The 27,130-nt window shown below is 39.1% G+C and overlaps 1 protein-coding gene across 1 annotated transcript in view; it reads left to right on the forward strand.

Annotated features, from left to right (window-relative positions):
• LOC130214247 (potassium/sodium hyperpolarization-activated cyclic nucleotide-gated channel 2) overlaps nt 1–27,130 on the forward strand; it is a 133,811-nt gene that overhangs the window by 25,301 nt on the left and 81,380 nt on the right. The window contains 1 exon segment of the mRNA XM_056445848.1: nt 9,431–9,592. Coding sequence (XP_056301823.1) covers nt 9,431–9,592 — 162 coding nt within the window.

Consider the following 27,130-nt stretch of genomic DNA (forward strand, 5'->3'; position numbering starts at 1 on the left):
ACGTCTTTTGCACGTCCTGTATTGACACTGTATTACAATTCTTTTTATATTTATATTTACATACTATTTGTAATAGAATTTTGTCCTTTAATACAAACAGTCAGATATATAAACTGTACCTTTAAAAACTCAAGTACATGCACAGAACAACACAAGCAAACAAACAAATATAAATATCCCGCTCGCTTACTGAGCCTTGTGAGTTCATTCTTACACCTCTGTGATTGGTCACGTGCTCAACAGAAAGGCGCTGTTCACCGATGATAAACACTGATAAACGGCAGCGGCGATCACAGCTCATCCATGATAGACGCGGTGGCGAAAACTCTGCAGACACGCGCTCGAAGTATTGCTGTAACAGCCGATATGAGAAGAAAAGTCACGCCAGCAGGTCAAATGGGCCACAGAGAGAGAGAGAAAAGGAATTACTTTCATTTCGCAGTGAAATAGGGGGTTCTGTTGTGTGTGTCAGTGAAAGACTGTCTAGCAAACAAACACACACAGTTAAATTGAGCAGAGTTTCTGCGTTTTTAAGTAGTTGGAGCGCTGTAAATACTTGCACTCGCCTCCCTTGCCATTGTAAGCTACGGAGACATAGCGCAAATGAGATAAATGACGTCAGTACATAAAAACCGATACCGAATTGTCTGCGTCTTCATCGCGGTGCACCTAAAAAACAATTAACTTTGACATCCCTTTGAAATACAATTGGCTAAACTGGCATTGGGCGGGTCAAAAGAACCAAAACAAAGACAGTCATTCTGGCACGTGACTCCCATTTTTAAAGCAGAATATCTTTTAAAGCAGAACGTTCCCTTGGCATGTTTCTAAAATATCTGTAAACACTTTATAGTATTTTTAAAGAGCCCATATTATACATGAAATAGGGTCATATTTAGGTTGTAAGGGTCTCCAACAACAGTCTAATATGCATGCAAGGTCAAAAAAGACTTTGATGGTCTTATAATCTGCATTTATTTTTACCTAATTATCCCAGCGACTCCCATATGAATCGTTCAGCGATTCATTTGTACCCAAACCCGTCCTCAGCGCGAAGCTAATCTGCGCTCATTGGACCGATGACAGCCTGTTGTGATTGGTCAAACTGACAACCTTCAGCGCGAGACAGAGTGAAATGCCCAGCAGCTAATCATCAATATAAAAGTAGTCACAGTGCACACCCGCTTCATAGTGTAAGGTGTGGATTTTGGCTGCCAGTGGGTGAATGTAAATACAGACGATGCACTTAAAAAAAAACAGACGACAAACTATTTTATTGAGCAAAAACTCCAAGAACTGGCGAGGAGCCCGTCACCTGCTCTTTTCACACAGACACGCACACACACACACACACACACACACACACACACACAAACACCTCCTCCTCCTCCTTAGAAGACACAACACCAATAGAGAGGGAGACGTCCGCGACACCTCCCTCACCACCCGCGTCCTTGGTTCTATCTGCGACACCCCCCGGTCCTCACGTTGCTAACGGGTCACTTTCATTTTCACTTTCGGGTTGAGGGCGGCGTGATCGTCCTTAACCTAGAGCGGCAGTTCAGCTTGCTGAACAGGCCCTGCGCAACACACACACACACACACACACACTCACTCACCGTTCGCCTAGACTAGAGCGCCAGTTCAGCTTGCTGGGTGCAATTTAGACAGCTCCCTTGAATCTGAGCTGAAATATTTTGAAACTTGACCATTGCATGCGTGTAGGAACAGCTGGCGATCCGTAAACAAAGCGGCACGCGTCGCGTTTTCAACGTGGCTTTACACTCGATATGAGAATATAAAGAGTTAACCTGATACAGTACACGCGGTTACAAGTAACAAAACACAACTAAATACATCATTTGCAAGCTAGAGTAAACAAGGCAACAGTTTTAATCGCACGTACTTACACTTGTGAAATGGAGGTAGAAACTGATCCATGATGCACTGATCCTTGTTCTGACAGTCTTTACTGATTCTTCCTTTAACAAACTGATGAAGTCTTCTGTGTAAGCATGTAGTTTCCAGAGGCTCTTGATCTGCTCAAGGCTGGGCTATAATGCTGAGGTTTCATCTTTAATTAGACTGTCAATAATATCCATCTGCACAGCGTGACTTCATTCGACCGGTGTCTGTGTGTGTGTGTGTGTGTGTGTGGGGCTTTTTTTCTGTTAGTGGGCGGGGCCGCAGGTTTCAAATCTCCCGGGTTTGCGCGTGCAACTACTTGTTCACGAAACACCTAATGACTCGTTATCAAGACGACTCGTTTGAAGCACTACGAGTCGACTCTTTTATAGATGAATCAATAGTTTTAAACACTGTACACTTTCAGATTTAAGCCTTAGCTGGATATTTCACTTCACTTAGAGCTGTGTGACACACTACATGGAAGGGCATTTTCAAAAACCCATAATATGGGCTCTTTAAGCTTTAGAAGAGTCAAAAACGTACATACAGCACCTTTAAATGTGACGTCGCGTCTTCATTTTCAGGCTCAGGTGCACTTTGCACTCACACTACAAGCGTAATGTGCCAAAGCCCAACTGAACCGTGCTCTGGCACACCTCTTCCAACCGAGCCAGGGCCGGCCAACTGAACCACACCTGGGCCCGGTTCAGAGCACTCACACTTGTCAAACAAACCGGGAAATGCACCCGGCCACGGTTTGGATAGCCTAGTGTGAGTATGCACAGAGAGAGCGTGCACAAGCAAAACACACAGGGCCGTAACACCCAGAAATGTAGACTGGGTGGTCTGAAAAACTGCAGACTGTGGTTGTTGAGATCTGCTACACTAAAAAAATGATTCATTGGATTTACTTGATTTTTTTTTTAAGGTAAGTGGTTGCAAACAATTGATATGGGCTTAATTTAAACACACAAGTTAAGTTGAACCTTACTAAATTTAATTAGTTAGTTTAAATTCAGCCCATATTAATTAGTAAATCCATTGAATCCTTTGTTTTGCATGCAAGCTCTGCAGCAGGACTGTAAACCTCCAGTTCAGTTTCCTGCTTTACAGGAAGTAAAGCTTTTCTGTGCTCCAGCAAATCCCAGCTGTCCTCACAGAAACCAGACACAGGATCCAAATGAGAATCAGTCTCTTAATTCAGTGTTTGTTCTGGAAACTGAGAGAACTAACAAATCATCATGTGAATCTCTGACAAAGCAAAAGCACAATGTTGAACATGAGCGAGCGCAACACAGACAATTCAGCTCAATGCTTTTGACGTGGATGCTTTTGTATTCTTCATGCAAGAGGACTTATAGGAAATAAAATGGTTCTATTGTTCGTTTAATGTAAAGGTTTAATTCAGGTATTTTTAAAATCGGCTTTTATGCGACTGCATTTATTTGCTAAATAGAGTAATAGAGTAAAAATATTAATGTTGCAAAAGATTATTACATTTCAAAGGTGCTGATTTATATTTTTATGTATTTTGAATGGGAGTTTTTTTATGTCGTTTGATGCAAAGATGAATTTTCAGTGCTTTTTTTAGTCTTCTGTGTCACATCTTCAAAATTATTATGATAATCATAAAATGAATGGTCAGTGGTGGAGAGAAACATGCTTTTTTTTGTAAACATAAAAAACTAGAAGCCAAACATTCATTCATTTTCCTTTGGCTTAGTCCCTTTATTTATCAGGGGTTGCCACAGCGGAATGAACCACCAATTTATGCAGCATATGTTTTACACAGTGGATGCCCTTCCAGCTGCAACCCAGTACTGGAAACATCCATACAAACTCATACACTATGGCCAATTTAGTTCATCAATTCACCTATACACATGTTTGGACTGTGGGGGAAACCGGAGCACCCTGAGGTAACCCACGTCTACACAGGGAGAACATACAAACTCCACACAGAAGTGCCCTCTCATACAGAGAAGATATGTTTATATATATTATATATTATACTTCTATATACTTCTATATATTGCACTTCTTTGTGGAGTTTGTATGTTCTCCCTGTGGGTTTCCTCAGGGTGCTCCGATATATATATTTTAAATATATAAATATATATATTTTATTTTGAAAAATAGTTTATGCATTAAATTGGACAAATGACGGCAAATTTTCATAATGTTACAAAAGTTGTCTAATTATTATTATTATTATTATTTTTTTTTTTTAATTTTCCAAAATAAAAAAACTAAAATAAACTCAATTGAAATGTTTGGAGTAAAAAAAAGAAAAAGAAAGAATAAATGAATAAAAAAATTAAATCAATAAATAAATAATAAATAAATAAATAATAAATAAATAAATATAAATATCTAAATATATATCATAAATAAAATTGAAATGTTTAGAAACATTAAAAAAATAATAATAAAAAAATAATAATATAAACATCATAAATTTCCCAGTGATGGGTTGCAGCTGGAAGGACATTCGCTGTGCAGACGTGCAACAACTTTAATCATAAGGTAAACACAAAACAAAACTTTCCATCTGGAGCTACTTCACAGGACTTGACGCTTGTAAACACTCGCTCCAACAGGTTTGCGTGGCTCTCGATCCCGCCCACACTCGTCAGTGTTACCAAGCTGACCAATTACAGAAATTGCGCTACGCATCGTTGCGAATAAAAGAAATAAGCCGAAAAGAAAATGAATGAATGAATGATCGAATGAATAAGCATCGTAAATACAATTAAAATGTTTGGAGAAAAAAAAAAAAATAAATTAATGAAAAAATAAATAAAATAATGTATATATATATAAATATATATATATATGTTTATAAAAACTATAAAAAAAAACATCATTAATACAATTGAATTGTTTGGAATAAAGAAAAAAGAATAAATGAATAAATAAATAAATAAATAAATAAAATATTTATAAAAAAGTATATACATATAATATATATATAAAATATATTTAAAATATATATTTTATTCATAAAATATGTAGGGATTTACAAAGCATGAATTGTCCTTACTTTAGATGAAGTACAGTTAACATGCAAAGTAATTATTATTATATGCCTGAATAATAAGATATATAAATGTTAATTGAATAGTTTATTAATCATTTACTTACGAATTCTGAATTATCTTAATAAACCCAATGAATTATTCTCAAATAACTGCTTTGTAAATAATGCAATACTTAAATTAGTAATGGAAAATTAATCATTAACAAAGTATAAAAAACACAATCATTAAGCTCATTATACATGCGCTTATAAGTCAAGAATACGGCATTTGCAGCTGTATTAAAAAACTGCTATTAATATAATAACACTACTTAATATAGACTATTAATATAGAGTTAATGCCTAACAAATAGTGAATTAATTATTTACTAATGCTTAATAAATGATTCATTGTGTAGTAACTATAAAGTGCTACCAATAATTCTAATTCAAATAAATGCTATACCTTTTTCATTCATTCGTTCATTTTCCTTCAGCTTAGTCTCTGATTTATCAGAGGTCGCCACAGCAGAATGAACCGCCAACTATTCCAGCATATGTTTCACGCAGCGTATGGCCTTCCAGCTGCAACCCAGTACTGGGAAACATCCACACACTCATTCACACACACACACACACACACAAACTACAGACAATTATGTTTACCCAATTCCCCTATAGCGCATGTGTTTGGACTGTGGGGGAAACCGGAGCACCCGGAGTAAACCCACGGCAACACGGGGAGAACATGCAAACTCCACACGGAAATGCCAACTGGCCCAGCCAGGATTCGAACCAGCGACCTTTTTGCTGTGAGGCGACAGTGCTAACCACTGAGCCACCGTGCTGCAGAATAGATTTCAATTGGCTGTCATTGTTTTAATGGTTCATCAGCTGAAAGAAAATAGGAATCCAAGTATTTTTAGTAGTATATTTTCATTATCATCTCCATCAATGTTAATGAGAGTCTTGTATATGGAGTGTAGTTTAGTTTAATGGGATTTATGGAGCGTTGTCTGCCGTGTAGTTTAGCTCTGACTGATGGGCTGCTGTGAGCAGGAACAAATATCCAGAGTCTGATGGTCATCCGATGTGGAAGAAGCTCAATGTGGATCATTAATCACGTTGGGTTTTCCGACTTTAACTCAATGTTTCTACTGAGAGACGATCAATACAGAAGCCTTCACTGATCCCGGATCTCTATCCAGGAGATGATGGGTGTTGGACATCAGTGCTGGCGAATGGGCTATTAAAATTAAATTCCTATAATTTGTTTTTGCAATGTAAGCTAGAACCTAAACATAAAAATATCATTGAAGGATTAGTTGACTTCCAGAATGAAAATATGCTGATAATTTACTCACCGGCTTATCCTTCTGGATGTTCGTCTTTTTCTTCAGTTGCAAAGAACTGAAGTTTTTTGAGGAAAACTAGTCGGATTTTTCCTCGTATGGTGAATTTTTTTGGACGCTTAGTATTTTGAAATGACAAACTGCAGTTTTAAAGGTCTCCTAGTAAAACGAGTAAGTCTTTTGGGTCACACTTTATTTTGATGGTCCGTTTGTTGAATTTAAGTTACATTGCATCCACATGCCAGCTAATTCTCATTAGATTATAAGTAAACTGTTAGGTTGTGGTTAGGGTTAGTGTAGGTTAAAATGTACTTGTAAAGTTTCTTATAGTCAGTTAAATGTCTGTTGAAGGAGCAGTATCAGCAGATATTAAGCAGACAGTCTATTAATACTAAAATGGACCATCAAAATAAAGTGTTACCATGTTTTTTAAACCACTAAAGCTTATCTGGCACTAGTTTAAAAAAAATTATTTGTGTTTAACAGAACAAGGAAATCTTTTACAGTATTTCCTATTATCTTATTTCTTTTAGTTTGGCTGGAATAAAACATTATATATCTGGTTCTTGAATCTGATTGGCTGATAGCCGTGCAATGTTTTGCCAGTAACATCACACAAAGGCCTCTTCACCCTTCACCTCTGTGTATTACTCCGCCCACATACAGTCAGCAACAAGCAGATAGATGCTACTGTTTGATAAATATTACTGCTGTTAGACAACAAAATGTACTTTTGAAGCTTTTTTAGTCGAGAATGTAGTTGTTTAGATTGCAACTATGCAGTTTATTTGTAAGAATAGTGCCTATTTTTAAATATTTACAATTACTGAGAGAGCTTATCGGCGGCCAAAGACGGTTGATGTTGTCTATCCACAAGATGGCGCCAGGACTGCATAATAAGCCCTTGCTTAGTGTGTTTTCTTGAGTGCAAATAAGAAGCTGAAAAACGGAAGTGTCGCGGTTTTTAAAGGTGGACCGGATAGTCATTAAGAAGCTGCGATTAAGAAGTTGGATTCAACCTCGTCCCTCCTTATGGCAAACACAACAGCAGTGTGGTAGTAATTGCTCTGCTTTTTTCGAGGTTAATTATCGTGATACTGTAACGGTCGCTTAATGTTTGATATGCATTGTGTATAAATGTCCCCTTTAAGAGGACTTCTTCTGTGGTTGTTTTACCTTTGAGATGTAAGCAGGTATGTATGAGAGCTCAGCTCAGTTCAGTTGTGGCGAGCTCTGAGAAGTGTGTGATGGTCGCTCTACCGCTGTATCATTCTTTTATTTCAATAATGTAACATTTTATTTTGCAACGGTTTGAGTGTCTTTTTCTTTTCCTTTTACCTACTCATTGTCGTTGACTGGCATGTATGTAGTCGACAGCACTTGGGAGAAACGCATAAAGGCCAATACCCTGCTGAAAAATCCAGCTTAAACCAGCCTAGGCTGGTTGGCTAGTTTTAGCTGGTTGACCAGCCTGGTTTTAGAGGGGTTTTGGCCATTTCCAGGCTGGTTTCCAGCCATTTCCAGCCTGGTCTTAGCCTGGTCTTAAGCTAAGACCAGCTAAGACCAGGCTGGAAATGGCTGGAAACCAGCCTGAAAGTGGCCAAAACCCCTCTAAAACCAGGCTGGTCAACCAGCAAAAACCAGCCAACCAGCCTAGGCTGGTTTAAGCTGGTTTTTTCAGTAGGGTAGCAAGAGCGAAGTAGTTTCTGTCTACTTTTTTTTTATTCCTTCAAGTCTCCGGGTAAACGCTGGGACACCTGGCATCCGTCACAATACCGACGGCAACAGAGAAATACTGTAGACTGTAATCGACTGTAGGGAGATATCTCTGTAGACGGATGGCATTTCATGTCATGTTCAGCCTTATAATCTTAAAATGTGAGCAAAATCAGCAGTTTTGTCATCACCTTAAGGGGGTCACACACCTGAAGCGCCGCTTCACATTAAGCTATAGAGAGTCATTCAAATACTAGCTCTAGTCTAAAGGGACGTTGGTGAATTAGTAACGGCTTCTGCTGTTCTGACGTCAGCTGCAGATGTGAATGAATGGCGAAAGTTCCTAATACAAAAGGGTTTTAGACTCTCCGTGTTTGATTTTCTTTTTTATATACAAGATTGTGCGGCCGCGTGCCAACGCACGCCTCCCACCAGTGCTTTTATACAGCCATATCGCACTGCTACTCGTGTGATATTGCTCATGTAGTGTATGTATGTATGTATGTACGTGTGTGTGTGTGTGTGTGTGTGTGTGTGTGTGTACTCACTGGCCACTTTATTAGGTACACCTTACTAGTACCGGGTTGGACCTCCTTTTCCTTCAGAACTGCCTTAATCCTTCGTGGCATAGATTCAGCAAGGTACTGGAAATATTCCTCAGAGATTTTGCTCCATATTGACATGATAGCATCACACAGTTACTGCAGATTTGTCGGCTGCACATCCATGATACGAAACTCCCGTTCCACCACATCCCAAAGGTGCTCTATTGGATTGAGTTCTGGTGACTGTGGAGGCCATTTGAGTACAGTGAACTCATTGTCATGATCAAGAAACCAGTCTGTGATAATTCGTGCTTTTTGACATGGAGCGTTATCCTGCTGGAAGTAGCCATCAGAAGATGGGTACACTGTGGTCATAAAGGGATGGACATGGTCAGCAACAATACTCAGGTAGGCTGTGGCGTTGACACGATGCTCAATTGGTACTAATGGGTTATCCCAGTCGACCTTTCTTCCTGATCTGATGCTTGGTTTGAACTGCAGCAGATGATCTTGACCATGTCTACATGCCTAAATGCATTGAGTTGCTGTCATGTAATTAGCTGATTAGAAATTTCTGTTAACGAGCAGTTGGACAGGTGTACCTAATAAAGTGGCCGGTGAGTGTGTGTGTGCGTGTGTGTGTGTGTGTGTGTGTATATATATATATATATATATATATATATATATGTATGTGTTAGATTTTTTTTCTGTCCTTTAATATTCAAGCATGTAATTTTTGTAATTCTATATTGACACTGAACATAATTTCAGAAACAATCACCAATTTCAGACAATTTTCCTAAAATACCCACAATAGTTAATGTTCATGTATAGCATTATGCATGTGTGACATTCAGTAAGGTGTTTATGTGTTGTGTTGTGTTTGCCAGATCTTCCACATGACCTATGACCTGGCCAGTGCAGTGATGCGGATCTTCAACCTCATCGCCATGATGCTGCTGCTGTGTCACTGGGACGGGTGTCTGCAGTTTTTGGTGCCCATGCTGCAAGATTTCCCCTCCGACTGCTGGGTTTCCCTCAACAAGATGGTGGTATGCGCTTCATTTTTCACTTGCACTGATAGTTGAAGTCAGAATGATTAGTCCTCCTGTGAATTTTTCTTTTTCAAATATTTCCCAAGTGTGGTTTATTTATAAACTAATTTCGAGAGGATCACGTGCTTATGATCAACACGGCTGGCTCCTCATTAGCTCCGTAATGTGACCCATCAGATAATTACGGAAGCATCATAAATAACCAGAGTTTTTCACTTCAGTTATCTTCGTCTTGAAGCTTCCCCCTCCTTCCACCCCTACTTCCTCCCTCTTTTTTCCGATTGGGCGACACGGTGGCCCAGTGGCTAGCACTGTTGCCTCACAGCAAGAACACCGCTGGTCCAACCTCCTATCGGGCTGATTGGTGTTTCTGTGCGGAGTTTACATGTTCTCCCCGTGTTCGCGTGGGTTTCCCCAGGGTCCCCCGGTTTCCTCCCACCGTCCAAAAACATACCATAGCAATAGATTAAACCAAATTATCACCGAAAACAACCCTAGTTTACACTTCTCATGCGGCGACAAGCAGGGGAGTCTCGAGACCTACCTGAGCTCGAACTCCCCTCTCGCCCTTCTAACGGGAGGGAGCCCCGGGCTCGAGGATATTACGAGCTCAGGGCTCTCTCCCGGGACAGCATGCCAAATACGCTTTATTGATTATCAGCTAAGTGTGAACTCTTGAAATTATGTTTAACAGAGCAAGGAATGTTTCACAGGATTTCCTATAATATTTTTCTTCTGGAGAAAGTCTTATTTGTTTTATTAATATAAATAAATAAATAAATAAATAAATAAATAAATAAATAAAAGCAGTTTTTAATTTTTTAAAGCCATTTTAAGGTCAATATTATTAGCCCCCTTAAGCAATATTGTATTCGTTTGTCTACTGAACAAACCACTGTTATACAATGACTTGCCTAATTACCCTAATTAACCTAGTTAAGCCTTTAAATGTCACTTTAAGCTGAATACTAGTATCTTGAAAAATATCTAGTCAAATATTATTTACTGTCATCATGGCCAAGATAAAATAAATCAGTTATTAGAAATGAGTTATTAAAACTATTATGTTTAGAAATGTGTTGAAAAAATCAGTCTATTAAGCAGAAATTGGGGGGAAATATACAGGGGCGCTAATAATTCAGAAGGGCTAATAATTCTGACCTCAATTGTATATTACTGGAGTCTGGATGCAGACTCGGGTCTCAGCGTGTGGCGTGCAACGATACAGCACCCCGCAATGTTGCCATTAGGAAAACTGCTCATAAAGCCAATATCCAAGTGTGGTAATTGAATTGAACAAAACTGAATCATATTAACCAGAATGTATTTGCTAATATTAGCTGATAGACATTGACCAGCTAAATGAAAATTCGCAGTTGGATTCAGATGCTGTCTGTTACGGTGTGTCTAATAATGGTTATTGTTTCATTATGAAATTGATGAAAAGCGTTGGGGGCGCAGCATGGTGGATGAGTGGTTAGCACTGTCGCCTCACAGCAAGAAGGTCGCTGGTTCGAGTCCCGGCTGGGTCAGTTGGCATGTCTGTGTGGAGTTTGCATGTTCTCCCCGTGTTGGCGTAGATTTCCTCCTGGTGCTCTGGTTTCCCCCACAGTCCAAAAACATGTGCTATAGGTGAATTGAATAAACTAAATTGGCCGTAGTGTCCGAGTGCGTGTGTGGATGCGAGTGTGTATGGGTGTTTCCTGGTACTGGGTTGTGGCTGGAAGGGCATTAGCTGCGTAAAACATATGCCAGAATTGTTGGCATTTCATTCCGCTGTGGCGACCACTGAAAAGAGACTAAGCCGAAGGAAAATGAACGAATAAATGAATAAATATAGTTATTTAAATAGTTAATTAATTAAATAATTAAATAGTATTATATATATTATAATAGTAAACTATTTAAATTAAATTAAATAGTTAATTAGGTAGTTAATTAATTTAATTTTGGCGCTGAAGTATCAATTTTGTTTCAGATTACTCAAAATAAAGAGAGCCAACGTGTCAGTAACATCTTTCTCATGTGTTAATGTGCATATTATGGTATCGCATGAGAAACGAGTGATTGAAATACCAAATTTTAAATAAAAAATGTCTTTAATTTGCAAAAAAGGTTTTCACGCTGGCTTGAGGTGGTTTTGGACTGTGAAAAATGGTTAATGTAAATAATTTGAGATGGAAATGCATTTTCTAAATGAGCTCTGAGGTAATGAACATTTCACCCATGCAGCTAAATATGCTTGTCTTGTTTACAGTTGGTTGCTAGGCTACCAATACCACGGTTGGCCACTCTAACAACTTAATGAAAAATTTTGGATTTTTATTTTTGCAAAACTGAGGAGATTTGCTTCATGTTAGGATGGAAACCCATAGCAAGGCCCACATGGAATCTGCAGATTTCCAGATTTTTAGCCCATCATTAAGTCTATTTATTTACTTGTGTAAATGTGTGTAAATTTATATTTGTTCAGTTTTTAAATTAATTTCAGTAATATTATTGACTACTATGAAAACGTTCATATGATTAAAGAACATAATAATAATCTACGCGACACGGTGGCTCAGTGGTTAGCACTGTCACCTCACAGCAAGAAGGTCGCTGGTTCGACTCATTTCTGTGTGGAGTTTGCTTGTTCTCTCTGTATTGGTGTGGGTTTCCTCCGGGTGCACCGGTTTGCCCCACAGTCCAAACGGATGCCCTTCCAGCTGCAACCCAGTCCTGGGAAACACCCATACACTCTCATTCACACACATACACTTCGGACAATTTAGCTTACCCAATTCACCTGTACTGCATGTCTTTGGACTGTGGGGGAAACCGAAGCACCTGGAGAAAACCCACGCCAACACGGGGACAACATGCAAACTCCACACAGAAATGCCAACTGGCCCAGCCGAGGCTTGAACAAGCGACCTTCTTGCTGTGAGGTGATTGTGCTACCCACTGCACCACCGTGATGCCTTAATAATAGTATTTTATAGTAAACTACTATAAACTAAAGTAAAATAAGTATTAATTTTGTAAACTGAAATAAACTCTATACTTCATTTTAAGCTGTTACCAGCATGTCAGTATTTGTTAAACAGTAATCCACTGTAAAAAATGGTTACAAAAAGGATTGGAGTGAATTGTAAAAGAAATATGTCATACATGTTAGGATGGAAACCCCTAGCTACTTAGTAGAAATCAGTGGTGTAAAGTAACTAATTACAAATACTCACATTACTGTAATTGAGTAGTTTTTCTCAGGAATTGTAATATACTGAGTAGTTTTATAAATGTTTACTTTCCCTTGAGTACATTTTTAGTACAGTATCGGTACTTTTACTCCACTACTTTTCTTCAACCTGCAGTCACTACTTTATTATTTCCTGTCTATGGGGATTAGAGAAATCAGTCCTGTGATTCCTGTCCAATCAAATTGCATATAGACAGAAAATCGCATCATGCAGAACCAAGACATGCAGCAAACTGTTTGTAAGCATTAAAGAAGATATGTCCAAGAAGATACTTTACACACAATGACCCAGATACTGTTTAAACTGAATGTCACTGATGAGAAGATGATAGATGTTTACATTGATGAGCGAAATGGCCTTGAACTATAACTAAATGCACTACAGAATGTTACGTTTACACACACACACATGCACAAATTACATGTAAATACATCAGCTTTTCACAGCGTAATACTCAATACTACTCTTGAGTACTTTTGAAAGGTCTGCTTTTTACTCATACTCTGAGTAATATTTACAACAGATACTTTTAATCTACTTGCACTACATTTTTGGGCAAATAATGGTAATTTTACTTGAGTATGATTTTTTTATTACTCTTTCCAACACTGTTAGAAGTAGTATTTTATACTTTATAATCAATAATATATTAAAGCAAAATGAGTATTAATTTTGTAAACTGAATAAACTTTATATCCTATTTTAAGCTGTAATCATCATGTTAGTATTTGTTATACAGTAATCCACTGTAAAAAAAACAATCATTAAGGTTATTGGAGTGTATTTTAAAAGAAAATATGTTATTTTTGGGGCAGCTCAGTGGTTAGCACTGTGGCCTCACAGCAAGCAGGTTGGTGGTTTGAGTCCCGGCTGTGCCAGTTGGCTTTTCTGTGTGGAGTTTGCATGTTCTCCCCGTGTTGGCATGGGTTTCCTCTGGGAACTCCGGTTTCCCCCACAGTCCAAACACATGCGCTATAGGTGAATTGAATAAACTGAGTATAAGTGTGTGTGTGAATGAGTGTATGGGTGTTTCCCAGTACTGGGTTGAGGCTGGAAGGGCATCTGCTGTATAAACCATATGCTGGAATAGTTGGCGGTTCATTCCGCTGTGGCGACCCCTAAAATAGAGACTAAGCTGAAGGAAAACAAATGATTGAATGAAATGAATGTTATTTTTGACATAATTCAACCTGTCAGTCAGTCAGTCAGCACGTCACCTTAAAGGGTTAAACAAATGACGCACAGCAGTATACTACGGTTACAGAAGAGTTCGCGCTGTTATAATTAATTTACCCTTTAATATGTTTTGGTGCGATTATCACCTGCTATTAAAAAAAATTAAATGTTTTAAACGAGAAGCTGTAATGAAGCCGTAGCGGGATGAATTTTGGCGTGGCGCCCCGCCATGAAAGAATAAATGTAGCGGAAACCATGCGCCATTGCGTCACCCAGCTATCCACGCATCCTCTGGAGTTTTATGTAATTTTGTGTATTTAATTTTTAATTTGTCCACTTTAACTGCAGTTTGGCCATTTCACGTTCATTCAGGAACATTTCATGCATGCCCCCCTGACAAACGAGATATTGGATGCAGCTAGGAACTGCTGGAAGAGTGTAGTTTTAATGGAATTTGATACCGCACGCTGAATGGGAGAAAAAACCTCCGCATTTCGCGATGCAGGTGTCTGTGGTCTTCACTGACTCGGTAGGTGCAAATAATAGTGTCAGACAGCCGTGTAAGTATAGACTCATCGCAAAATGCGGTGAAAAGTTCTACATGACGGTAATGGTTTAAGGTGTTTACATGTCTAAGTTGCGCTTCATTATTACGACTAAAATCAACATACTCCACACGTCTTAATTGGATTTCTCTGTAGTTCGATTATGACCATCGAATTAAATGAATCAAAAATCGATGTTTACATGATAGACTCTTAATCAGAGGATTGTCTTAATCACATTCAAATCGAATTATTGGTGTCCATGTAAATGTACTGATTGAGCGATTTAATTTATTTTAATTATTTTATTCATTTAATTCAATTAAGGTCATAATTGAACTAAAGAGAAATGGAATTAAGACATGGAGTATTGCCGATATTAGTTGCATTATTGAAGTGCTGTTCAGACATGTAAACACCTTAATCAAACTATTACCGTTATGTAGAACTTTTCGCCGCATTTTGCGAAAGGATACTCTATACACACACGGCTGTCTGACACTATTATCTGCACCTACCGAGTCAGTGAAGACCACAGACACCTGCAATGTGAAATGCAGAGGTTTTTTTCTTCCATACAGCATGCGGTATGAACTTCCATTAAAACAACACTCTTCCAGCAGTTCATAGCTGCATTCAATATCTCGTTTGTCAGGGGGGCGTGCATGAAATGTTCCTGAATGAACGTGAAATGGCCAAACCGCAGTTAAAGTCGACAAATTAAAAATTAAATACCCGAAATTACATGAAACTCCGGAGGAACTGTGGATAGCGCGGTGACGTAATGACGTTAATTGAATTATGTGTTTTAACATGTGAAACGGGATCATGAAAGAAACATTTAAAAAGTAGCTCATGTAAACGTCTTAATCTTACTATTGTCTTAATTAGATTAAGGCAAATAATTTGATTACTGATGTCCATGAAAACGTAGTCAGTCATTTCTTTATCGTTATTAAAGTGTTATTTATAAAGTGAAGAAAAGTTGAATTCAATTCTTTTGCCGTTTTGTTTTAAAACATTTATATATATTTTTTAAAAATGTGAATAGATAAGTAAAACGTTTTGATGTTTAGCAACTCTGAGCACTGTCTGAGACTTTACTGAGCTGAAAAGAAGACACGAATGATTAGAGATTACTGAAGTCGTCTTCTCTGGAGGAGCATCAGAGAAGCAGCAGACGCTCGCTCAAGTAAATAAGATATGAAACCTGTGACAGAGAGGCAGTGCGGAATTCATCAGAGAGTTTCCCCTGAATTGAGTGATTTTCCCAGGTTTTCCTGTCTTCTTGTCTTATATCATTGTATATTATGTAGCTTCATACAGCATGGCTCTGTTGAAGTGTGTGATGAAACTGTGTGTAAGAGTGTGTTGTTGTTGGGCTCTGGGCTGTTTGGTGTGGCTGAGATGAGACGGGAGGATGGCGGTGGAGATAAAAGTCTGTGTGTGTGTGTGTGTAAGCGTTCAGGTTTAGAGATGTGCCAAAGCAGCTGTGCTCTTTGTACATCTCTCAAACAGACATGAAAGAATCTGTTTAGAGGGCCAGACACCACACGCACAGACAGACAGACACACACACTGCTGATTTGAGGGAGAAATGAATGGTTTGTTGTTATTTATTCACTCTTATGTATATTCTTTCATGCAATAGTGAGTCTTAAAGGGTTTAGTTCCTTAAAAATCAGACAAGTTTGTACCTGGCTGACAGAGAACATTCTCAGAAAGTTCTGGCAAGGTTTTCTCAAAGTTCAGTATGAATGTTCCTACGATAACATATTAGAATGTGTGTTAAAAGTTTTTTCTTGTCTCGTTTTTCTCATTTCTGGAGGCTCTAAACGTTGTGTTGTGGGTTTAGGCAAGAAATTAAACTTCTAAATGAAAAAGTAGATAGTTTTGAATAAAATATGTCAATGTCACATGACCTGTTTTGTGCCGGTTACCAGCTACTTATTTCAAAGTGCCTTCAAGCAAACTACAGACGCCGCCCTCCTCCCACATCCTTTTGTAAACAAATAGCAAAGCAGCTAACATTGGCGACTTTGACTTCCATACCTGTCAACATTGAGATGTAGTAATCATTTTGATCCACTGTTTTGTTTGGTAACAGAGGCGTCCTTTTATAAATTCACAGATCTATAATAAAAACATTCGATTACTTTCTGTTTATGCTCATTTGCGACAACATTATTCGTATTTAATAAGACGCCAGGACGGACATGTTTAAATATTATTAAGTGTATTTATCTGTTTTAAAAATACCCCAGTCCAAAAGTGTCCACTTTCGCTCCTCTTCAAATCGAATGTACAGAAGCTGATCTGGGATTAGTGTCTTTATCACTTTGAAGTGTGTCTATCAGTCAGCACCAATACATGACTGGACTGATTCAGAGGCTGCATAGGGAGGGCGACGATCGATGCATCGCTTTAATGAAAATGAATGTGAATGCATCCCTTTTAATATTAAATTAATCCAGTCTCCACGCTGGACTTTACACAAGGATCTAATCACTGTGACGCAGCTTCAAAATTTAATTTAAAACTGGAAGAACGAATTTGCTCGAAATAACACAAAAACAACCACATTTTTACTTTTTGGTGAAATAAATATGTCCTAATAGTGTTTTTAGCAATGTGGGACACATATTTGACTGTCAACATCTCAAAAAATGTGTTTTGGTGTTTCGTGACCCTTTACTTTCAACGTGCTTTGAAGCCAAAATAAAGTGAAAGCAGAATTTTCTTGAACAGCTCTTGCAATTATATCACATTTGAGATTGGCTCTTTGATGCAACTTTCACTTTTCATAGATCAAAAATACGGGAGAAATATGGAAAAAAACAGGAGGGTTGACAGGTATGGACTTCTCTGCACAGTCAATTGATCCTGGAATACACCAGTGTCACTTATAATGCATAGATGTTTGTTTGAATATATTTTACATTGATAATAATAATAATAATAATATTAATATTAATAATAATAATAATTCATTTTATTTGTAAATGGCGCCTTTCTGGACATCCAAGGTCGCCTTAAAACAAGCATCAACAGCCATAACAGAACAAAAAACAATTAATAAAGCGTAGCCAAACAAGATTTTAAATGCATGTAAGGAGTTGCAAGTTCAAACACATCGTGAGTATAAAATAAATTGATAAAAGAGAGTCAAAAGAAAGCCTGCTTAAAAAGATGGATCTTGAGATGAGATTTAAAAGTGTGGACAATCACAGCTCCGAAGGTCCAGGGGAAGCGAGTTCCATAGTCAAGGAGCCGCAGAGCTAATAGTTCTGGCACCCATTGTGCTACATCGAGTGTGAGGTGGCACCAGGGAGAAAGAGTTGGCTGTTCTAAGAGTGCAAGAAGGGGTATAAGCATGGAGAAGTTCGGTGAAATGTTGAGGAGCAAGATTATGAAGTGCCTTGAAAGGGAGAAGTAGTATTTTAAAGCATTGATAATGGTAGGCTGCAATGTCAAGCAATGATAAATTATATGCACTGGCGATGGCCCAACGCAATCTCACATTTTGTCAATGTGGAAACAATGCTTCAGTCCAAACGCATGCGCTATGAGTGAATTAGATTAACTAAATTGGACGTAAGTGAATGTGAGAGTGTATGGGGGTTTCCCAGTACTGGGTTGCTGCTTGAAGGGCATCCGCTATGTAAAACATATGCTGGAATAGTTGGCGGTTCATTCCGCCCTGATAAATAAGCGACTAAGAACCGTTTGTTTGATGTGTTGAGTGTTGTTGTGTAACTGATGCTCGGTCTCCATGGATACAGAAGGTTGGTAATGATGTCAGTAGTGGCATTAAGGTCGCTGTACCTCCAGAGATCAGAGAATGAGGAGAAGACAGAGAGAATCAGAGATGACGGTCAGCACAGAAAGTGATGAGAGAGAGAAATATCCAGTCCAGGCTCACTTGAAATATGTGCCTCAGTCCAGGCCTGTCACAATATCTATTTTTTGTTGTATGATATATTGCACCAAAATAAATTGCGATAAATTATATTATTGTCATTTTAAGACCATTTTAGCCGCATTTACACTGCATGGTTCAAGTGACTCAATTCCGATTTGTTCTCCCATGTGGCACAGATCGGATATGGCCCGTGTACGTGCAAGCAGGAACAAATCACATGGATTCCGATTTACCCAAATCAGATTCAGGCCTTGTTCACATGTGGAAATTTATCCGATATGAATCAGATCTGTGTCCTCGTGTCTGCAATGTAAGCAGGTAGATTGGAATTTCATCGGTCAATGCGAGTCGTGCGTCATTAAAACAGTAGCAAATTATGTTAACTCTGATGCTTTTATTTCAGAACAGACTTCAGCAGAGTCCCAAACCCTAAATCTGAGACACGAGGACTAAAAAAGCTTTTATATTGTTATGTAGCACAAGTATTTAAGCATGTTAGCGAGAGCGAAAGAGCGCAATATCAACTACCTAAACAATAAACTAATGTAAAACCAACCCAGGCTCATTCTGAACACGTAGTCCTGTGGGCGTTTCTGGAGGCCGCGAATTATGTAGCCGCGTGTATGGCTGCATCTCATTTTTTTTTAAACGAATGGTATGGGGCGGTGTGACGCCATTCCTTTTCGCGCTTACCAGCTGACCAATTACCCCGTGTGGAGGGCTTTCCCATTGCAACCAGTTTGTCCAGTTAGCTCGACGTGTACGTCGGCGAACTTGAGACGCAGAGAGGAAATGACCTCGACGACGACAATGATGGTGTTCCAGTCTGGGGAAGAGCGGGTAAAATCAGGTAAGACAAAAACTGAATCCAAAAAATAAAATGAACGAGTGAATAACAGGGTGAGAATGTGGTGAAATCTGAAATGTGGTAAAAATCAGATGAGGGCTTTTCTTTTTCTTGACGACTTTTGTAAATCGTTAGTTGGGTTTTAGTGACGTAAGTGGGTGGGCGGGTCAATCGATAAAATTGGTTGAGTTTAGGTGAAGGAGTGGGTCTGTCGATCGGTCGGCCGGCCAGTCAGTCATCCAGTCAGACAGACGTTCGATTAACAGTGGCCTCTGGTGGTTTTACGCGAGAACAGCGGGCACGAAAGGCACTCACAAGAGAAATTGGAGATACAAAAAAGCGCACGCAGCGGCCTCTCGTGGATTCGCGAAAACAAAAACTGCAAAAATACGTACCTCCCGGGACATATTTCGCGGTCTCCAGAAACGACCACGGGACTACGTTTTCAGAATGAGCCTGCGTTGAATAAAACTGTTGCATACATCACATGCACAAATCACGCCATGGACATTACATTAAGATGCCTACTGGTTTAAAAAGGCCTAGATTAAAAGAAGAGGGCCAAATGAGAAGCCCTGCGAACAGATTAAATACAGCAACGGAGAAAATGGTGCTGTTTTATTATCAGCTGTCAGTCAGCGCCCGCTTTTTTTTTTTTTCCCTGCTCATTGCGCCTTTTGCCGTGTGCTGTGTAAATACAGACAATCGGATACGAGTCACTTTTAAAAGATGATGTAAGCAGGCCAGCAAACAAATCGGATAGTCACAAAATCGGAATTGACCATTAAGATCTGCAGTGTAAATTCATTATATAATGCCAGAATGACAATATAATGTCATCACAATGCAAGTACGCTCTTTCAGAGAACACATCATATTTCATTTAATTATAGTCATTTTACCAATTTAATAATGAGGCATTGGAATCAGAATGTGAAAATCCATATCCTAAATAAGTGAAGTTTATTTATAAACTAATTTTGAGAGGATCCCGTGCTTATGATCAGGGATGGGCAGTATTTATGATAATAATAATAATAATAATAATAATAATAATAATAATAATAATTCATGATAATAAAGATGATAATATGACAAAATAAATATGAAAAAAAAAAATTGTGTTGCCACTTGTCACTTTATGTACACTGGAAGCTTCTGTAGCCAAAACAAATTCCTTGTTTGTGTGAAGCACACTTGGCAATAAAACTGATTCTGATGTTGAATATTGTATTTTGCTAATAAAGATAGACTTCTGTAGGTCTGTTGTAATGATGACATACATAACTATGATCAGGTGATTATCCTAATCCTTATTATTTCACACTTGACCTACAAATAAGACTTTTTATTGCTCATTCTTCGGAAGTTGGTGAACTTTATTGTTTGTGGTGGTTGAAAGAACTTTATTCCTGTATTTTCAAATGCACATTTTAATAAAAAGACAACATAAACCAAAATTAAAGACTCTAATAATAATAAACACGATTTAAAACCATTAAAATAGTCACTTCTGAAAATGAAAAAGACACTTGTTCTTTGAATGACCTTTATGAATTTAAATTCGTGTCATTCTGTGTAATATAACACTTGAGAGCAATGTGATCTTGCAATGTAATTGATACACACAAAAAAGACAAATATTAATTAATTCCAATGTAGGGGAGAGCGGGGCACAAAGTAACACTTTTTGGTTTTGGCCAAATAATGAACAAAGTAATGGGGTTAGACAAACCATTTGTTTTTTACCAACAATACACAAGCCTCTCCTACAAATGAGCACTGAAAGTATGATCGCCGGGCCTATGGTTTCTGTGCAGTGTTGCCAAAAGTGCCAGGGGTCAAAATGTTACTATTTACCGCACCTGCGGGGCAAGTAGTAACAGACAGAGGGTTAGATGTAACACATGCTTAAAAAGGCAGATTACACACAGTTAATTTAAATTTAGTTTACTTTAAATAGTAGCTATATTTTCTCTGTACCTAGCTCAATCTATTTTTTATTCTACACAGTATGTTTATTTATTTATTGGATAAACACATTTGGATTTATTTGCATTATTATCCATTATTATACAATGCATTTATTTGCATTATTAGCAATAAAATATTTTTTGTCTGTCAAAAAAAAAAACAGTTCAATAAAAAATAATTTTATTTAGAAAGTTCTCAACATTACACTCAGATTTAAAAAAATATTGTGTTCGTTTATTTGGTGTTTATTTGGTGTTCAACAGTGTGTGCTTAATTGTAACACCCTGTTACAACTAACCCCGCTGTGTCATGTTTGCTTCAAAACCGGCTGGCAGTCACTGTGTGTTTTTTTACATCTTTCAAAATGGTTTCATCTTTTAGCCTAGAAGACCAACCCAGGCTCATTCTGGAACGTAGTCCGGGGACGTTTCTGGAGACCGCGAAATATGTCCCGAGTGGTACGTATTTTTGCAGTTTTTGTTTTCGCGAATCCGCGAGAGGCCGCTGTGCACCCTTTTTCCCGCGCCGTTCTCGCATAAACCCCTTAGAGGCCGCTGTCAAATGACCTTCCGCCTGTCTGCCTGGATGACAGGATGATTGACCGTGCGACCGGCCAATCGGCTGACCCACCCTTCTCCGTCCCTAAACCCAACCAACGACGATTCACAAAAGCCGTCCAGAAAAAGAAAAGCCCTCGTCTGATTTTTACCACGTTTTCGGATTTTGACCACACTCTCACCCTGTGACGAACTTGTTCACTTCATTTTTTGGATTTTGTTTTTGTTTTCTTACCTGATTTCTGGAACCGCTCTTCCCCGGACTCGAACCCGGTCGTCATCGTCGTCAGCCCTTCTCTGCGCCTCAAGTCTGCCAAAGTACATGAAGAGCTAACCGGACAAACTGGTTGCAGCGGGAAAGCCCTCCACACGGAGGCGAGCGGCCGGCCGGCAAGCGCCGAAAGGAACGGCGCTCTGCAGCGTTCACTTAAAAATTGAAATGCAGCCGTACGTACCCCCGGCTACGTATTTCGTGGTCTCCAGAAACGTCCACGGGACTACGTTCTCAGAAGGAGCCTGGGTTGTAGAAGACAAAGATCACAACAATATAAGATTACACGTTCATACTTTCACAGATTTTTTTTAAATAAAAAAAGTATTGACTATAATAAAAAACACTTTTATGCTGCAAAAATCCTTTCTCCAGTGTTTCTCATCCGAATTCCGCCGAACTTTTTCAATAATTGGCAGGAAGGCGTCTGCCGACACTGTGGTGAAAACCTCTGAAGCATGCCACAGTTAACCCTGAGCAAATACCTTAAAACTCAGTGTTACATTTAACCCCGCGTTACTTTGTGCCCCGCGCTCCCCTACAATTACAGCCAGACAGAGTTGAACTTTTGCGACAACCCATGCTGAATGTGTCAGACAGGAGCAGCGTGTTTCCTCAGAGACACAGAGGACACAGGAAGCAAATGAAATGCAGAGAGGATGCTAAGATAGATGTTGGCCTCTGGAGAGCGTCTACATCCAGTGCTTGACAACTCGCATCATTAGTGAGCGCATACAGAAACACACCATCCATCTTCTGCTCGCCGCCTCCTAAAGCAGTCCATCCATCTTAATGATCTTACTCCACACGCGGAAACTTCTGGCAGCGTCTGAAAGCATGAACGCTTTTTTTTTTGGCAGTCGTTGAGAGTGTGTTTACAGGACGTGGATCATGATGGATGTTCACCGAAGATCGTTTCACAGAAAAGCCCATAGAGATCTTCTGAATGGTGTGGTGTTGTGCTGAAGACTCAAGAGCTCGAAATCACAACGCTAAGAATTAGCATGGATGGAGGTGACATGTCCCCAGCAATATCCACCGGTTATTGAATTATCCTGAGCTATAATCGAATAAAAAATAGTCAACTCTCCTTAACTGAGACGTGCAGAAAGGGTTAAATTTGTCATGAGTGCCATTAATCAAGTTAAGATTGTCCTTTTTTCCTCTATCGTGACTTCCTAAGATTAGAAAAAATGTAGGGCGTTGCATGATTTTGTCCTTTGGGAACCGAATGGATTGTTGGAAGATGGATGTTACTAACAAAATGAAAGAAGATTGACAAATCGATGGATGGAATTAACAATCCCTGATAGGCACTCCCTAAAGGACTGATAGCCCCTCCCTAAATACTCATAGCTCCACCCTAAAGAACTGATAGTTCCGCACTAAATTACTCTGAGCCCCGCCCTGAATGACTCATAGCTCCACCCTAAAGGACTGATAGTTCTGCCCTAAATTACTTATAGCCCTCCCTAAAGCATTGATAGTTCTGCCCTAAAGGACTGATTGTCCTGCCCTAAATTACTTATAGCCCCACCCTAAATGACTGATAGCCCCACCCAGAAAGACTGATTGCACCTCCCTAAATGGCTCATAGCCCCGTCTTACATGACGGATAGCTTCGCCCAGAATGATTGATAGCCACGCCCTAAAGGGCTGATAGTCCCACCCTAAATGACTGATAACCCCGCCCCAAATCACTGATAGCCCCAACCTGAATGACTGATAGGTCCGCCTTAAAGTAATGATAGCTCTGCCATAGATTACTGATAGCCTCGCCCTTAAGGACTGATACATCCAACCTAAAGGACTGATAGCCCCGCCCTGACTGACTGATAGCCCCACCCTAAATGACTGATCGCCCTGCCCCCTAAATGACTAATAGCCTCGCCCTAAATGGCTGATAGACCCACCGACTAATGGTTTATATCAGAATGAATTTTCGAAATGTTCAGGGAGTATTCAAACTTAATGTTACCATAACGTTTGCAAAATTATACACACATATACACTACCGGTCAAAAGTTTGGGGTTGTTTTTTTAAAAATGTTATTTTTTTTTTAAAGAGCACCTATGGTGAAAAATCTACTTTTCAAGCTGTTTGGACAGACATGTGTGTAGGTATAGTGTACAGACCGTCATATTGGGGTGATATAAACACACCCAGTCCTTTTTTTTCAATTTAACAACATAAAAACGGTGGACCAATTGGAGCGGTTTTCAGATCAACCGCAACTTTACGTAGGAGTGCGGTCCCCCCGCCCACCAATATTGATTGACATCATATCCTCAGTTTGTTGATTCACATCCGCCATTTTCAGCGTCAGTCGAAGCGATATCACTAAAGGAACACGCTAGCTCTATTTTTAGATGCAAGGCTCATTGCGCTCAACACAAGATCAATATTCTCCACATGATCACTCTAATCGGAATTATTGTTTGTAACTTTAGGTAGGGTTGCAAACATGTGTACTTCTCATTGTGTCTACCTTGAACTTAATCCGTTTGCATTTCTCGCGGTCGCATTTCTCCCTGAGGCGTTGCGCGTCTTTCCATTGGAAACAAAATAACTAACTTGCCTACCGGTCGCACACCAGAACTGCCGCTCCCATGCATTTTAGAGTTCTAAACATCGGTTTCTATCAGGGTACACACGACGGCGCTTCAAGTCGGCGGCTGTCCGCAGCGCCCAGCCATCACTCAGGACTCTTCATGTTTGTTCACTTCATGAAAAAATCACCCCCCTCACAGTTGTCACGAAGGGTAATCATAGCTATATGCACCAAAGCAATCTTTTGTACCAGGCTGTAAGCATGTTTTTATCAGCCGTAATCATCTGGACTTCTTGGAGCCAGCCCCCCCAAGGCGAGTCGATGAATTGCAGTTTTAGTTACTTCCGTATTGGCTTCCCGAGGGAGAGCGGGAGGTTCGAGACGCTGCGCGCTGCAGAGCCACTTGGGCTCCAATCAGGAGAAGCATGAGCTCTAGCTCCTCCTCCTAAACTTTTGAGCAGTTATTTTATAGTGCAATAACATATCACAATATTACAATTTTTACTGTACTTGTTATGAAACAAATGCAGCCTTGGTGAGCGGGACCCCAAACTTTTGACTGGTAGTGTTTATATATATATATAACCGTTCGGTATATATATATATATATATATATATATATATATATATATATATATATATATATATACACCGGTTATATGTACGGTTATATGTATATATATACATGTATATATATAACCGTGTATATATATATATATATATATATATATATATATATATATATATATATATATATATATATATATATATATATATATACACACACTACTGATTAAACGTTTGGGGTCAGTACGATTATTAAATGTTGCCTTTATTCAATCAAATATACAGTGCGCTGTAAAATTGTGATAGTAATTGTGTATTTCATACAAGCTTCACACAAAAAATATTTTTAATTAAATAGTAGATCAATTTTGTGTTAAAACAGCCTAATTAAAAACAAGGAAAGGCAAAGAGTTGTTAAATTTATTTATTAGAATATTTTATTAGGGGCGGCTCGGCGGCTCTGGGGTCATCGCTGTCGCCTCACAGCATGAAAGTCGCTGGTTTGAGTCCCGGCTGGGCCAGTTGGCATTTCTGTGTGGAGTTTGCATGTTCTCCCTGTGTTGGCGTGGGTTTCCTCCGGGTGCTCCGGTTTCCCCCACAAGTCCAAACACATGTGCTATAGGTGAATTGGGTAAGCTAAACTGGCCGTAGTATGGGAATGTGAGTGTGTATGGTTGTTTTCCACTACTAGCCTCAGTTTCCTGTTCTTAGCTGACAGGAGTGGCACCTGGTGTGTCAGGTGTACCTAATAAAGTGGCCAATGAGTGTTTGTCTGTGCTTGTGTGTGCATAAGTGTTTAGTTGTGTTTGTGCTTGTAGGTAGTGAGTGTGTTTGTAAATGTAAGACTGTGCGTTTGTTGACTTATGTGTGTAAGTGGCTTAAACACAGTCTATTATTTCTCTCCTTCTGAGAAAACCCCCTCCAGAGACCCAGAGGAGTCTTCAGTCCTCGGGGAAACACTGGCGTTATCTGGACCTGGAGGACTTTCCGAGTGCTCACATTATGGGATGCTTCCCGGAAAGCACTTTAATCAAGCTTAACTGCTCTTTATTCCCCATGTGGGCTCGTTTTGTAACCGTAATGTAGAACATTTAACGGCATGTAATGCGGTTTAGATTATTATCAGCACAGGCTCCTGAACTTTAGGATCGTCTTCCGAATGAATGCCTGACATCCTCTGTAGTTTCATTCAGCAGCCGCCTTTTTAAAGAGCTTTTTTTCCACTACGGGCTGTAACTTGTGCATTTTATGTCTTATTTTAAAACTTGAAAATGTCTTATGGGTTTATGAATTAGAGTTGGGTCCATGGGCGTTGCTAGACATCAAGCTCTACTGGTGCACACACAGTGTATATATATGTATGTATATATGTATATACACTGTGTGTGTGTGTGTGTGTGTGTGTGTGTGTGTGTGTGTGGTGTGTGTGCGTGTGTGTGCGTGTGTGTGTGTGTGTGTGTGTGTGTGTGTGTGTGTGTGTGTGTGTGTGTGTGTGTGTGTGTGTGTGTGTGTGTGTGTGTGTGTGTGTGTGTGTGTGGTCACGAGCCGGACGGAAAGTCCATAAATTTTCACTAGTTGTATTAGTATTATTTTCAAAGTATGCTTTAAATGCTTCATAAATAAGTAAAATCTTTTGTAGAATATACATGTACTGATGTACTGTATATCATTTATTTAAAAAATGCTGGCAATACATCATAGATTCATTTTATTAAAAAATATTATATTAATCTTTTTCCCAGTGATGGGTTGTGGCTGGAAGGGCATGCGCTGCTTAAAAACATGGATAAGTTGGTGGTTCATTCCGCTGTGGCAACCCCAGAATAATAAAGGGACTAAGCCGAAAAGAAAATGATTGAATGAACATATTCATCTTATTTTT

The sequence above is a fragment of the Danio aesculapii genome, chromosome 2 (assembly GCF_903798145.1).
Source record: "Danio aesculapii chromosome 2, fDanAes4.1, whole genome shotgun sequence".
NCBI lineage: Eukaryota > Metazoa > Chordata > Actinopteri > Cypriniformes > Danionidae > Danio > Danio aesculapii.